Source organism: Cotesia glomerata, linkage group LG1 (assembly GCF_020080835.1).
Source record: "Cotesia glomerata isolate CgM1 linkage group LG1, MPM_Cglom_v2.3, whole genome shotgun sequence".
Taxonomy (NCBI): Eukaryota; Metazoa; Arthropoda; class Insecta; order Hymenoptera; family Braconidae; genus Cotesia; species Cotesia glomerata.
This window is the reverse complement of record NC_058158.1, coordinates 27063404-27080427: the sequence shown is the minus strand read 5'-3', so window position 1 is coordinate 27080427 and position 17024 is coordinate 27063404. Positions and strand designations below refer to the sequence as shown.

Sequence of the window (17024 nt, the reverse complement as noted above, 5' to 3'; positions counted from 1 at the left end):
GTTGTCTACACACATATATGTATGTAGTATGTAGTACATAGTATGAAAAAGGTATATCAGCGGTCCGATCAACATAGCCTTACGCGCCCGAGTGAACAGCCGCCCCATAATTTACTTGTTAGTATTCCTGGCGTGTGTGCGTTTTCCTTCCTATAAATATATGTATCCCCCCACAACTTAGATTTCAATTCCGGACCGTAGGCTTTGTTTACGCCGACTGGCTTTATCTTGATCAAGCTCAGCGATACGTGCAATTGCCGATCTCCGCCTTCGTATAACACGATTGTGTTTTCAACTTCGTTACGACCCTCTTTGCCAGAGGCGTTCCGTTTACATGACTGCTAAACCTAGCCACTCTATTATACCCCAATTTGGCTATTCAACTAATTATGATCACTTTCATTTAATATAATATAAATTGTACAATTATTTTTATACTATTACTTTTATTATATCAGGATATAGTTATGTTCAATAAGCTATATAGAAGGATATATATTCATACAACGGATTTATGCAAATATTTAGGCAGTACGTATAATAATGCTACCTTGAGAATTTTTTCGGCTCGCGAAGACACTGTATAAATTATATCATCGTAATAGTAATAATTACCATGTGATATCTTACTGGATTAAAATAATGGTTATGACTCGTTGCGTTTAGTCGCATACTTTTTTTATTCATACAAATTTTTTATTCATGATTTTATTTCAAGGCTATCAGGACTTTTACTTTTTAACATGACTTATGTTGAACAGCACTAATACACTGAAAAAAAAATTAACTTGAATCAAGAGAAAAATTTTTGAACCAAGAAAATAATTTTGAAGGGATTCATTCTCCAAAAGACGAAAAGTTTTTTAATCCAGTAAAGTTCACTTAAATCAAGAAAAATTTTTATTAGCTGTATTGACCACTATCTATCAATAATATATTTACATGTTGCAACATTGAAAATTATAATCTACTTTTAAATTTAGTTTACTATCAAAGCGTACTTTTTAGTTTTTTAAACTATAATTTACTTAAAAATTTTTTAATCTAATTAGAAACCAAAAATGGTAGATTAAAATATTTTTCATATAACCTGCATTGAAAATGTGAGTTTCAATGCCTGTTGAGCCAACCGAAACTAGACAATTTCAGACCAATGCGACTGTGCCGGGCAGGTATCAATTATTTCTTCCCGGCGGACAGAAAATGACGATTTTCTGTCCGCGAGGTGAAGTTGCAGCTTTATTTTCAATCCTATCAATTGTTTGTTTATTTTATACCTTTATAATTGTCATTCTAACCATTAACTGTACTGACATATTATAATTCTGTTATTAGGCATAAATAAGAATGATAAAAGAAAACTTGTCAATTTACGAATAATGTTTGGTAAAAAATAAACTATTACTTTCTATTTTATTATAAGTTTCATAATAAAATGGTATTTTCGCTGTTCGTCTGAAACTATCTAGTTCTGGTTGGCTCCAGACATTGAAACTAGCATTTTTAATGCAACTTATATGAAAAATATAATGTGTGACGCGGGATGAAACACGATTTCAGACCGAGTGATGCCAGCCCTCGCTTCGCTCGGGCAGGCAACTTCACTCTGGTCTGAAATCGTTTTGTTTCATCCCTAGTCACACAATATACTATTCCTTAATTAAAAAAAGGACAAAATTGACAATCGTATGAATAGTTTATATTTAACCTGTAAAATTAGTTATTTTTTCTATCCTGAAGATCCTGATGATCCTTTGATCGGGACACTAGGATAAAGTTATCAAATTATAGTATTATCATCGGCCCTTAATGCGTGTACAAATTTTCCAACTTATCGGATGTGTTGAAGTCTGTAAAAATGACGTCGATAGATTCTGTTACATTGATAGATAGATGTACAAGTCAAACACTTATGAAAAAAGTTTACTAAACTATTAGTGATCAGGAATTATATATACTTTCGTATCAAAAATCGCTCAGATATCCAACTTTCATGGTTGGTATTACTAAAGTGTACTTCTTCCTAAAGTAGTATAAGCATTTGAATGGTGCTCCTATCATCGAGCCATGAAGTGAAGTACATCTCAAAATTGTGTATAACTTTTGAATTAAGTTTTTTTTATCATTCATGATCATCAACTTATCCTTTTCGATATAATATCCATCTAAATATGTATGATGATTCAATATGTAAACATAAAGGTGTCTTTGATAATTCAACTATCTTAAATTTTTAAGAGATGCACAGAATTTGTATGCACGTTCGTGAAATTTAAAATGATCCACACACAATCATAGATATTTTTTATAATAATAAAAAAAAAATCTAAATAAATAAAATAAAAAATAGGGAGGTAGAATATGATCGTGTGCTAACAGCGATCGATGACGACGTGTACTAGTTTGCAGTGCTCAGATTTTCAATTTTTTTTCCCGTTCTTTTATTTTATTTTTTTCTTCGTTTTATTCCGTTCAACTCTCCCTCCTGCTCTTCACGTACTTGCAGGAGGTAAAAAAATCTCAAGTACCGAGAGGCAAGCGAGTGAACGAACGTAACTTAACGTACAGAGATGAGGAAAAAAGAGAAAGAGCCACGAGTTGTTGTGAGAGGGATGAAGAGGGTGAGGAAACAGCCTCCGTTAAGAGCCTTCCGTCGCCATCTTGCCGTAGGTACAGTCGCGTTCAGCAGCTGGCGATAAACTTTGTATTTTTCTCACTAGTATATTTTTTTTGCTTCCAAAAATCATATTATTTTCTAATTTATCCACTCTGCAATCAACTTACTGTAAAATAAAAAGAAAACTAAAAACGTGATATTTTGAATATTTAGGACATTAAATAATTACAAAGCTAATCTGTTACGTATATGGTAATATAACCTCGTACTTAATGAATAAATTTTCACGCAAGATAAATCAGTACTATATATATACGCATGTGTGTGTGTATATTGATACTTATCACTCACTTTACAGACCACGGTCATTTTCGCCGGATATCGTTTAACACGCGTTCAAGTGACTAAAGTGGCATGACGCGTGACGCGCGCGGACCGTCATACATTTAACGTAATCATCAATCTGTCAACTTCAAGTGCATTGCTATGCTTATGCACTTATTTCTTCTCTTTTGAATCGTAAATGTGACAACTACTCTCTGATTTGATAATAAATCTTATTTAGTTTTGACTGTGTCATGTTACACAGGAAAAAAATCAACTTGATTCAAGAAGAAAACTCTTGAATCAAAAAAATCATTTTTAAGAATTTCATCGTCTTGATCTAAGTAGAAAAAGTTCTTGATCTGATAAATTTTTCTCGATTTAAATAAATTTTATTTTTCAAGAATTTTTCTCTTGAATCAAGTTAATTTTATTTCTATGTATATACATAATTCTATCAAATATCGTTGAGATATTAAAATTATTGTATACATAAAAAGTGTATCATCATGCAATAATCAAAAAATTTTTTTCATTAGAAATTTATCATTGCTAAAAATTTAGTTTCTTATTATAATGCAGCATACTAGTATATATTTTAGAATTATTAGATAATGTCTTATATCATAAAAATATATATTAACACACTGATAAAAAATTTAACTTGATTCAAGAAAAAAGATCTCGAGCCAAGAGTACCATTTTGAAGAAAATCATTTTCTTGAGTCAAGAGAAAAAATTCTTAAGTCAAGAAATTATTCTCAATTCAAGAATTTTTCCTCTTGACTCAAGAAAATTATTTTCTTCAAAATGGTATTCTTGATTCAAGATTTTTTCTTTTGAATCAAGTTTAATTTTTCATCAGTGCACTGATTGAAAAATGAATTTGATTCAAGAAAAAAAATCTAGAACCAAGAACATATTTTTCGAGAGTGTTTGATCATCTTAAATCATGCACTTAAGAAAAAGTTAATTTTAATCACGAGAAATATTCTTAGACCAAAAAAATAATTTTGAAGAATTTGATTGTCTTGAATCATGACAAAAAATTCTTGAATAAAAATTTTCTATAACATAAAGCATAAAATTGAGTAAAGAAAAAAAGGAATCAAATTTTAATAAATGCTTCAATAAAAATGGTCAAAGTTAAACTTTTTTTTAAAAAAATTTAATTGATTTAAAAATTGAAGATACTCATCAAAAGTATGTTATTTTTTCACTCACAAAAGTTTTTGTTCTAACAGTATGGACTGAACAAACGATACTGATCCTTACAATACATACTTTTATTGACCATCGAATTCGATCGATAATACGCTGTATCCTGATCGGAAGAAAAATATTCCTTATTGAGTACATATGGCACATCGTAAAAAATTAAAAAAATTTCAATGTCCTAAGACTTTAAGGAAATTATCTTATTATTTTCTGCAGAATAATTTTTAAAAAATAGATTATCAGAAACTAAATATTTATGTGCAAAAAAACAATATTAAAAATAGTATTTTTTTAGTGGTAACGCATAGTTACAAGAAAGTGTGTATTTTTTCTTATACTGAGAGAAAAAAACTTTTATTTACGTAAAATAAAATATTCAAATATATTTAAAAGATTAAATGCTCGCGAGGTTAAGTCTGCGGTATAAGTAGTATAAATATAAATATATTTATAAAAGCTCAACCGCAGTATATGCCATGAGAAAAATAATAAAAGAAAAAATGATAATAATAATAATAGTAAAAAAATGTCGAAATATATAATTGATGGATAATCAAATACACGATACGTGTATAAATAATGTGAGAATAAGCATAAAATGGTCATCGTGGCATCGTCACCCAGCTCACATCAGTAAACAGAGTTGTTATTAGAGCGCAGCGGGAGCGAAGAGATCGAAGAGGAATGTCATGTACTCGATGTTGATACAGCTGAGTGGTCCACCGGGTTCCACAGGTACAGACGTTGATGTAGCGTGCTCGGGCTTCTGTTTGGCATACCATTGGTATGGGACTAACGGCTACGCTATGTTATGTATGTATGTATATATGTATGTATATGTTGGAGAAAAAAAAAAGAGAGAAGCTGTGAGTAAGAAAATATCGTAAGTACGATAGACAAAGACTAAGAAAAAGAAATTACGAAGCGGTCTTGTATGACGGTAGCCACCTGTATTTATTCTTAATGAGATGATTCGTCTCCTTGAAGAAAAATTTCAGTACGTCGTTTTTATACACATATATGCTGGATCGTTTCTCTTTTAGGTATAGATTTATTTACATGCGCGCCCACGTTTTGTTTGCTTGGCACACGATAAACGTTCTATTGCTAGCCAACTGTTTTATTTTATTTCGTTTATTATATTTTTATTGCTTGACGTCACTTAATATTTTCAAGCAAACTTTTAAAAATCGCCTACTGATTGTGACAACTTTATATATTCAATTCTCTATACATCATCTTTTATTCACATTTATATGGTGTATATGGGTCATTTCATATTTTTTTATTCACCTGAATTTTTTACATCTTTTTGTATAAATCAAAAGGAGCTTGCCTGTAAATTTTCAGTCCATTTCTCAAAGTTTGTAAGATATGAATTTTTGAAAATAAAAAAAAAAGTAATGGAAAGTGTTAAAAAAATTAAAAAAAAAAAACTCCCGATTACCTAACTCATCATAATTTTGAAGTTATGGAGTCATTTTTTTTCTTAAAATTTAATTTAAAAAGAAAAAAAAATATGAAAAAATCAAATTCTTATTTTTTCAATTTTAAATTTTGAGTTTTTTTTTTTTAACAAAATTTTTTTATATTTTTTTATGTAAATTAATAAAATTAAAAAAAAAATTAATTAGCTTATTAAAAACTTAACAAATATGATTATTATAAAATAAAAGAGAAAAGTTGGATTTTTTATTAAGCATCGAAAGATTGTTGTTGACCGATATTGAATGTCGATTTTCGATATTTAGATAAAATACTATAGCAAAATTCATAAAGACTGTATAAAGTAAATAAAAAATGATATTTTTACACTGAATCAAGAAAGTTCAGTATGTTGAATGATAGGCACAATAGTTTGGTATTAATTATAATTTTTTAAACTAAAATTTTAACGAAATATTTATAAATTATAATAATAATTAAAAAAATAAAATGATTGTCTCATTTAAAATGACGTGATATTTTAAATAGGCTGGTATTATCTTGAATCGACGTTTTCCATCTTTTAAATTAAAGAAAAATTTTACTTGGAAATGATTATAAATATTTGTTGATAAAAAAAAAAAGTCTCAGTAAAAAGTTTTAAAATAAAAATAAATCTGATTACAGAGTGCCAGTTCACCTCGTCGGGTAGCAGTTCCAGTACTTGTGAAGGACGGCAAACCTTGTGGCAGCGGTGGAGGTGGTGGAAATGAAGGCAGTCGAGGTGGACCAAGTGCTGCATTAGCGAGTCCGGCACCTCATATGACAGCAGCATCAAGTCCTCATGGTACTCACCATGGGGCAAGTGTCTCCCATCATTCAGTTGTCGGTGTTAGCCATGTAATGTCCTCTAGCCAAAGTCTCCAGCACTGTTCTTATACAAGGGCCGGTGCTCAACAAGGCATGCAACAACAACAACAAGCCCAGTGCGGGGCTTACTTACCGCTTCAGGGTAGAGCTTGGTAGTGCGCGCCATCCGCGGCGGGGGCAGCGGCCTACGCCAATCCCTCCGTCGCAGGCCCCTGGGCCCTCGCCGCGGATCCGGCAGCGTGGTATGCTATTCCAGATGATAGCCCGTAAATATAAAAATCACCAATTCCCAATTAAGCATTTGTCCCTTTTAATCTATAAGTATGTTATTATATTGTAAAAATTTAAATCGAAAAGTCTAAAACATATTTGTAAAAATTTTCAAACCGGTGAAAGTTTAAATTAATTTTTTTATGTAATATCAATTTGAAAGCATCAGAAATTGTAAAGTTATTGAATTAAATATTAATCAATTGCGGTGATATAGGTTTTACCAGTGATTATTTTTATTTTTTAAAATTATGTATACTAAAGAGAAAAAAATTTTATTGGATGAATTTTTAAGAGAGTTTATAAAATATATATACTTGGATCAAAGTAATAGGTGTAGACTTAACGTGGAAAATACCGATGATGTAAGATTATTATTTTTATTCAGGTAAATATTACAATTTTTTGATATACACGCAAGAAAAATTGTAGTTATAACGGCAAGTAGTTCTGTGTTATTATATTTATTAGTTAAAAGAATACTCAATACTTTTATCAATAAATTTTTTTAACCCCTTCAGTTGTGGTATAAATTTTTCTTTATAGTTTTCTCGAATCAAGTAAATTTTTTTTTCTGTATGTTTATATTTATATCAAGTATTTTTTTCCAAATACATTATATTTACTTATTTGAAATTGAAGTTACGTGAGGGTAAAAACCTCAAATTAATAGTACTTTGTTATTAATTTTAATTGTTCAAATATAAGTTTTGTAAATGTAACAAAAAGCTTAATTTAAAGAGATTAGTTTTGTAGGTACGAAAAAAAGGCTTGCTACAGCTACTGCGTTTTTTCCGTGTACATATCAAAAACTCTCATCAATCAACGATTAAAGAGAATGTATGTAATAGACTCAATTAAAATTGTTCCTTATTATAGAGGAATTTTAAAAACAATTATTTAAAATGATGTTATTGTTAACATCTCTAAAAATGTCCATGATTATTTTTATTTAAAATAAATAAAATAGTGTAACTAAATTGGTGATTACATATGATGTATATATAAGTAAAATTAGCTTGTGAAAGAAGTGTCATATAGAATAAAGTATTGAAGGGATAAGAAATTATGAATCAATGAAACTGGATATATGAGGTACGAAGGGATTCGAATAAATGTAATTCGGAAAAGAAAAAATATTTTTGTTTTATTTTAAAAATATTTTTTCTTAGGACCTCATGTATGCAGTAAAAATCGGGCACATAAAAAGTTTAATTTTTTTTTTTTATTTGGAATATGGTGATGAATAAGAATAAGAGAAGACATGTAAATATAAAAACCCTCGTCCCACTCGAGAATACTTAGTGGAGATTATTCTCGACGTACCAACGAATTTTTAAAATTTGATTATGTGATGTGGTGTTATACAAGTAATGTTAGAAAATTAAATAATTATTGATATATTAATATAACAATTAAAATAAAAAGAGAAACAAATAATTAAAATAAAATTAAATAATAATTCATAATATAGTGGGTAGAGAATGTGAGGGTAAAAATGAAACTAGTAGAAATTATTAATATTATTATTATTATGATTATGATGATTATTATTATTTCTATTTCTATTATTATTATAATTATAATAAAGTTTTGTAAATAATTAAAAACAAAAAAGAGATATTAATAAAAATAATACTAATACGGATAGAACAATGCTTATGCATGGTATAAATGTTATCATTTTATTCATTTAATTTATAGCAATTATTTATAGTTTATGATTATTGATTATTATATTTGTACTATTTGAGGAATGAATCAAATACTGAAATCCTTCTGCGTATTATTGATTGTACTAGCTCCACAATGCCAATAAAACTAAGAATGTTTCATTACATTTTGCGCGTTTTTATATACTGACGAGTCAGAACAATACAAAAAGCCTTCTCTTGGTTACTTCGAAAGTACCATGGAAACCCCTGTCAAATATCATCAACTCCCCAACAACAATCCGTTTGCGATTATACCAAAAGGTAAGCCGATCTTCTCGATTCAATAGCTGGTACATATTCTGCTTTATATCTCAAACTTCAAAAACATACCATTTATCAATTACTTATATTTTTTTTATTTAACCATTTGTATTGTAAATAGATTTTTTTTTTAACAGTGATAAAGAAATAATTTTCTGTCAATTTTTTTAATGTTTTATTATTACTTAGCAAAAAAAAATATTTTTGTTTTGGTATGAAGAATAATTTTTTTTTTAGAAAAAAACCGAAAAATAAAATCAAGTTTTAATTTTTTTCTAAATATATTTCGAAATACTTCACTTTTAAAATCACTCAATAAAATGAGTTTTGAAAAATTTGAGTCAAACTATATAAAAAACATTAAAAAAATTTTATAATTTTTAAGTTTACAATTTAAACTTAAATTTCATACAAAAAATAAAATGTATTGAGTTTAATAACATAAAAAATTAATAAAACTGAAGACTTGTTGTAGATTTTCACTAAAATGTAAAAATAATGTGTATATTTTTATAAATTTGTATTTAAACATATCTTTACATCAATAGTTTCCTTGGTTGTCCAGATATTAACACACCAAGCCTCAGTATATTATTATTATTATTATTATTATTATGATCATTGTATTTAATGTGTATATAGTGGTGTGTGGAAATGGATCGCCGGATGCAGTAGTCCAGCTGTAGCAGAGTAAAATATCTGCGGGAAATATTATAGGTATATATTGTATGTGTGACTACACATATATATTGGGGGTGACATACGAGGGTGTGCCTGACAATGACAGGTCACCGACGATGCTTCTGGTGGTCACTCTTATACACGTATCCTATCGCACCCTTGGTTCTCTTGGTTCTCTTCATTCGTAACGCGTTCTAGAGCCCACCATTATCATATTTATTAACTGCCGTGCACTGCTTATATCTACACCTATTCCGGCTGGCATTGCTGTATAATATAATACATGTTGGTGACAGCAGCACGTGGCACACTACCCATAACCCAAGGCTTCGAGTACTTTAGATTTGTTGTCGTTTGATACGATTATCTTTTTCCCACCTTCCTTTTATCTATATCTGTATTATATATTATATTATATAATATCTGTCTACAAAAACCACATTTCATATTTTTTCACTGACCTATACTCTCACCACTCTGTTTTTAGGTAGATTTCTTTAGAACTATTGCATTAGTCCTTTTAAGGTGAAATTTTTACCTGATTTTGCTATCATATGTTATAATTAGTCGAGTAGGTTCCAAAAATACCATTGGTTAAAAAATTTATATATGTATATATATGTAATATAACCAACCTTGTCATCAGGATATCTCGAAAAGTTTTCAACCGATCTTGATGAAACTTGATACACATATTTTTTGGGTAATTACCGAGGTCGAGTTCGAAGATGAGCAAAATCGGTGAATTAGTTTAGAAATGGCGGCCATTTAAAATTTTCAAAATTTTGTAAATTTTAAGTTTTGTAACTTTAACCGTGAATAACTTTTGACTGACAGAAAAAAGCTCATTTCTGGAAACTTTATGGTGAAGCTGATTATATTACCTTCAATTTGACCTATAACACTTATACTTTATGAAGATTTTTATTAATTTTATAGGCCATTCAAAAATTTTAAAATAATGAAAACTTTTTTTCAAATGTGGTTTTTTTAGAATGACTTTTAAACAGCTTCACCGACCGATTCCAGAAATTGATCAGCTCTTAACATCAAAAAACTACGTCGATCGCCGCCGGACTGGTCAAAATCGCTTGATTCGTTTGTGAGATATCGTTGACGAAAAAAATCGAAAAAAGCGTTTTTTTCAAACACATTCCGAAATTTTTTATCTGATCAATTTAAGGTTTGAAATTCATCATAGAATTCAAAAAACTGCATTGACTATTGTCAACTACGTGATAATCGGTTAACTCGTTTAAAAGTTATAGCGGATTGAAAATTTAAAAATTACATAAACATTTGTTATTCAACAAATTAAATAACATAAATAAAGAAAATCTCATATTACATCAAATCTACCTTCCATTTCGGGTGAGGCCAAATGGCATTTTTTTTTTTTCAACTTCCCGCTAAGAAAATTGAAAATTTTCAAAAATCGGGAAGTTATTGGTTTTACCCCGTTTTTCGAAAATCGAGTTCTTATCGGATATTGACGTTTTGAGGCCCTAGGAAGCTTCCCTGAATGTTTTCGCGATGATGTCAGTATGTCTGTATGTATGTATGTATGTATGTATGTATGTATGTATGTATGTGTGTGTGTATGTATGTATGTATGTATGTATGTATGTATGTATGTATGTATGTATGTATGTGTGTATGTATGTATGTGTGTGTGTGTGTGTGTGTGTGTGTGTGTGTGTGTGTGTGTGTGTGTGTGTGTGTGTGTGTGTGTGTGTGTGTGTGTGTGTGTGAAAGAAATCTCAAAAAAACTACAAAAAAAATTTTTTTGAAATGTGGTTTTTTTGGAATTACTTTTAAATGGCTTCACCGATCAATTTCAAAATTCAATCAGCTCTTAAGATCAAAAAACCACGTCGATCACCGCAAGCCCGGTCAAAATCGGTTGATTCGTTCGTGAGTTATCGTTGTCGAAAGAAAACCGAAAAAAGCGTTTTTTCGGAATTACTTCGAAATTCCTGGCTCGATCGATTTAAACTTAAAGATTCTTCATGGAGCTTCAAAAACTGCGTCGATTGCCGCCAACCGCGTGAAAATCGGTTCATTCATTCAAAAGTTATTGCCGTTTGAAAATTAAAAAAATTGTTTTATTAAACTGCTATTAGAGTTTTGAGCTCGAAGAGCTCAAAATGACACAAAAATCATATTTTTGAGCTCGAAGAGATCAAAAACGTAATGTGTAATTTTGAGCGCTTAAGTACAAAATGAGCGGGAAGTTGCAGGGGTGGCCTTTAGGGTCAACCGTCGTCCTAATTTTTTTTTTTTGAAGCAATATAAATAGTTCGGAGTTATATATAATAGTAGAGTCTTGAAAAATAATCTCACTTACATAAATCAATGAGTGGATTGTTTTGGAGTATTGTAAAGGACTAACCTCTGCATTTTCATCTCTAGCGTCGTTGTAAATTCATTGGAGGAATGAGGGTAGGAAACAACTTAAACACGCACCCTTGCCTTACATCCATGAATACGCAAGACGAAATTATGGGGTTGTTCTGACGTTCAACGGTCTAAGATGCTATACATATATTCAGAAGGAGTTTCTCAATAGAAGGGCATGGAACATTCCTTCATGAGTGTACTTGTGCACAAATGCTTAATGTTTGTCAACTCGACATATACTCTCTGAGTAACAAATCTATATTTTTCTTTCTATAAATTTATTTTTTTAATATCAAAGAAGGAATATATTATTTCAATTTTTACAAAATTAATAATTCAAATTTGAGAAAAAGTTTTTGCGACAGTACAAATTGAATAAATCTTGTAACATATTTTTTTACTCAAAATTTCTGAGTAACCTTTTTAATTAAATTTTGATTCATACTTTATATATCAATAGGATGATAAATTTTTCTATTTGTATTATAATGTATAATGCTTAGTCTCATTAAAATTATTAAATAGAGATTTTTCGTTTTTTACATAAAAAAAAAAAATATTTTTTTTATTCTGAAAACAATTAGAATTCATAAAATTCTTAATATATAAAATATTTTCACTTTAATCATACGAAAAATTTTTTTTGTTAAATTTTAAATATTCAATTTCATAAAATAAAAATATTATCATTTCTTTTGAGATTAATTCGAATATTATAAAAAATATTGCAAAATTAGATTAATCTCGATAATATTTAATAAAAAAAATAGTTTATTTTAATAAAGTGAATGAGTCAAAATTTACCATAATAAATTGTGGAAATTTTAACAAAAAAATATCAGTATTTTTTTTTTTAAAGGTAATTTTATCTTCACTCTGTACATTCTTCTTTGATATGTATTAATTTCCTGTAGTGTTTAAAGGGGTAGATGCACTTAAAATTTTTGAAAAATCGATTTTTTTTTCATTTTCTTAAAGTATGATGTTTTAAGAATATTCTCTGAAAATTTCAAGTCAAAAAAGAATATCCAATTGATATAAATATATTAGTAGTATTAGTACAGTAAGAGATAATTTTATTCACAGCGAATAAAAACGCGTATTTGGATTTTTTTTACTTTAGCACTACTTGTCAATAAATATTAATTACATATAAATATAATTTGTTTTGCAGTGAATAAAATTTTATTAGTATTTAATAAAATTTTATTAGATACTAATATGTGTTTATTAAAACCACCGCCAGTCTCGCTTTAACGGCAGCCATCTTTAATCCTAAAGTCAAGGCGTAAAATTCGAAGTTATTGTTTATTAATAGTGAATAAAAATTAAAATAATTATTAAACAGTGAATAGTGTCTATTAAACAATGGATGTTTTATTAAAAGAAAGGGATTTAGATGCATTGTGGCCAATTTTTCAACGCAAATAAAAATTAAAATTTCTTTAAGTAATTCAATGTATATATGTGTATATTGCATGTTCATAACCTGCTTGTGGTTAGCCTTACTTGATTTTTAATTTTAAAGTCATCACAAGTGCGAGTGGTACTATTGTTATATCATGTAGTGATTTTCAATAAAAGAAAAGTTAGTTAAATATAATAAATTCTAATTATTTTTTTCCCCTCCGGGCGTAAAGCGTCAACTTTAGCCCCGCTGTCCGAAACGATGTTGCCGCTTTCCGTCTTCGTCGGGGAAAAAAATAGTATACACTCCTCGGGAAGTAAATAAGAAAGCCTCAGATCACATATTTGTTGACCTCGACTTCGCCTCGGCCAACAATTACCTGTGATCTGAGACATTTCTTACTTTACTTCCCTAAGGGTGTAATATACTATTTTATAAATATTCATAACACTGAAGTTAGCCGTCAGCTGTCAATTTTAAAAATTTTTTTAACAAATCAATCACAATAAAAAAATACTTTTAAAAATTTTTACTTGTAATTTTTATTAATTTTCACATGTGGAACTTTTTGATCATATTTTTTTATAATAATTTAATTGCTATAAAATAAAAAAAAAAAATTTTTTTAATTTATCTGTCAACTTCAATGTCATAAATATTTACCTTTAAAAATTAAAAAAAAATTTCTATGTATTTTCATTATAAAATTCCATTTCCTGATTTACATTTTTTAATTTGAAACTATGAATAATCGTCAATAGTTTAACATTATTTGGTGATAATAGATAGATTTATTATAAAATTTGTTGACAACCATTTATTAACAAAACGAAACCGATTATGATGTTTTTATGTTATTATTTATTGATTACTAAAAAACTAAGTTATTTTGTGTATAAATAAAAACGTATTATACACTAATAAACGTGTATTAAATACTAATAAACGTTTATTGAATATTAATAAATACGTATTAAATACTAATAAAATCTCAAAACTGGTTCAAATAAAAATTTTATTTGTATTTAATAAATTTTTTATTTGCGCATGAGCCAAATACGTGTTTTACTAAATACAAATAAGCGTTTATTAGTATTTAATAAAACTGTCTCTCAGTGTAAAAGACGCAATAAAACAGAAAAGCTAATGAAAGGTAACAAGATGCGAGTATAGCATCAGAAAGCTCTTCTAAGCATCAAAAGCATTCCAATTGGGATAATAGAACGAGATATTGACACTTGACGATTCGCGTAGTAATTGCAATGTGGCACCCCTTGGGGTAAATCAACGGAGAATAAATACATGCTACACACGCTACGGGAATATTCATTGCTCACACTGCAGACTGTAAGAAGAGAGTTTATATGCACCTGTTTGTGTCTTTACCCTCGCTGCAGCTATTTTAACCTCACCCTCATCTAACTACGTAACCATGACTACCTGCATCTTAACCTCAAGGGTTTGCGTTCATAAATTTAACGCTGTGCGATGCAATTTGAGCAATTGCCTTAAATTATAAGTCCGTCATAAAATAAAATATCAGGTAATGTAAGTTTTTAATTAACAGAATTAAATATTCTCATCCCCGATAAAGAAATTTTTTATGCATAATATAATTAGTTTCAGCACACGGACATGAAATATGGAAACGTGACGATTTGATAAAAAAGTGCAGCGCAGGCTCAGCTTCAGTCGATTATACTTCAGTGCAGAAGTCGTACCAATATGATAGCGTCGATGGTGGTATCATTTCACGTTTTTTACTCCAATATATCCTACGAACATCTATATCTATATGATGTATGTAATATACAGAATATAAAGAGAGAGAAAGACATAAAGAGGGAGAGAAAGAGAGAGAAAGAGCGGAAGTGGATGGTGGGAAGTGAACTCCGCCTATTCTCGCTCTGATCGAAACAAGACCGCGCCCAACAGCTTTACCTTTGTGACTCCCCGCTTCCAGTGACTTTACTCCTTCCACTTTAGCCGTTGCTCGTCGATGCGCGAACGCGTCGGTAACCCTGTTAAGTAAATTGCTTCGAGGGTGGCAGACAGGGTTACGTACGTGCATGCTTTGACTGCTGCAGCTTGCAGGGCAACTTTAATATTTCTGGGTATCGTGTCATCATCGAATTGTCTGCCTGTTGACCGGAATGTATTGAATTTTAATGAATAACGAATATTACCATTCCATGACAATCAATAAAAAATAAAAAACTAACGTATTTTTACGCTCAGTTCAAACATTTTTGCTTATTACGAGTTTGTTTTATTCTTCATTTTGTTTCTTGTTAAATCTACTCAACTGATTGTTAATTATTATACAGACTTCTAGCTGAATTGACGGTACAATTATTTCAAATTGATGTAAATTAATAAAAAAAACTATGTTATTGGGACTTCTTTAACACACTGATAAAAATTCACTTGATTCAAGAGATAAAATTTTAAACCAAGGAAATCATTTTGAATTTTTATTTTTTGGATCAAATTCTTGATCAAAAACTATTTTTTAATTTTGGTAAATTTTGTACAGTTCAAAACTTTTCTTAGAGAAAATCATAAGAATAATTTTTTTTGTTTAGGGTAGTTCTCTCACGACATATATACTTTATGCCATTTCCTTCTTTTTTACTCGCTAGTGCTGCCTTTCCACAGACTATTTTTTATATTCAAACACAGTTTAAAACCTTCGGTATGAAGAGAACCTTCGAGCTCTGTAAAGAAGGTTTTTTGATTTACAAAATTTTTCGTACACTGATAAAAAAATTCCTCAGCTACGCCTCGGCCATCATATCCCATACGCCAGGAAATCCAACTTTCTGGCCTTGGGTTGTAATATACTATATCCATATAACCATTGTCAATGAAACAAAGGCGTTAAGTATAACAATGCGCTTGAACTGATAATAGATATGAAGTAGGCAAACGAACGTTGAGAAACGACGGTTATAAATTTGAAAATATGTCATAAACTTAAGAAAGGGCATTCATACATACATATAACATATATATATATATAGGTAGCGCATATTAGAGCTAGTTGATAACTTTGGGACCGGCAACGTACTTGTGAATCTATTGACGCGTACTCGATGGTACATTGTTTAATACTTATGTGGAAGGTGTAGAGGTCTAAAATATTCGTGCCCAGAGCTTTAGTACAATCGGAGGTACTTGACGTAGATAAAGCGCAAAAGCAAATCTTTAACGTGGAGCTCTGCATGTGGCTCTGTATGGCGTATGACGGTATGGCATGCCACTAGAGTACTAACGCGGTCATTCAACATGTCAAGATCGGCTTAAGCCACACTTGAGATTCTTAAATTGCAATTGGTTCCCACACACGGTGTTGCCACCAAGGGTGCGCGAATTTTAAGTTATATTATACTTGTGCCGGAATAAGATTTTTGTGATGTGAATTACAAAAATACCTGAAGGCTTGCAAGCCTACTTTTTCCAGGCCAGAGTATCGATATTTCCGCGAGACTGGACAGTCAACCAAAGAGAGTCAAGAAGTCGACGTAAACGCGACAGGGGGCGCCAGACTGTAATGGGGGGCCCCAGCCTCTCCAAATCTCGACATGAACACCCATGCGACTGCTCTGGGCTTACAGGAGGCAAGGTATGAGGAAATTATCGACAACTGGGTGATCTGCGCGGGAAAAGTCACGGGGGGTCGCTCTCTTCACCTTCTTCTTGTGACAATGCTACTAGTAGTTCCTATACATAGATATGCTACCCATGCGTGCATCAGCATGCAGGTCTGTTTTGTTTTGTTGTACCGCAGTGAATCATGAAAATTACTTTCTTTATGTTCATTTTAAAATGTGAG

The 17024-nt window shown here is 30.1% G+C and overlaps 1 protein-coding gene across 2 annotated transcripts in view; it reads left to right on the top strand.

Moving 5' to 3' along the window:
- Window positions 1-8562, top strand: part of LOC123263919 (homeobox protein Nkx-2.4-like) — a 30119-nt gene extending 21557 nt beyond the window's left edge. For both annotated transcript variants that reach the window (XM_044726966.1, XM_044726973.1), the window contains exon 4: window positions 6272-8562. In XM_044726966.1, coding sequence (XP_044582901.1) covers window positions 6272-6610 — 339 coding nt within the window. In that variant the 3' untranslated portion in view covers window positions 6611-8562. The remainder of the gene's footprint in view (window positions 1-6271) is intronic.
- The last annotated feature ends 8462 nt before the right edge of the window (window positions 8563-17024 follow it).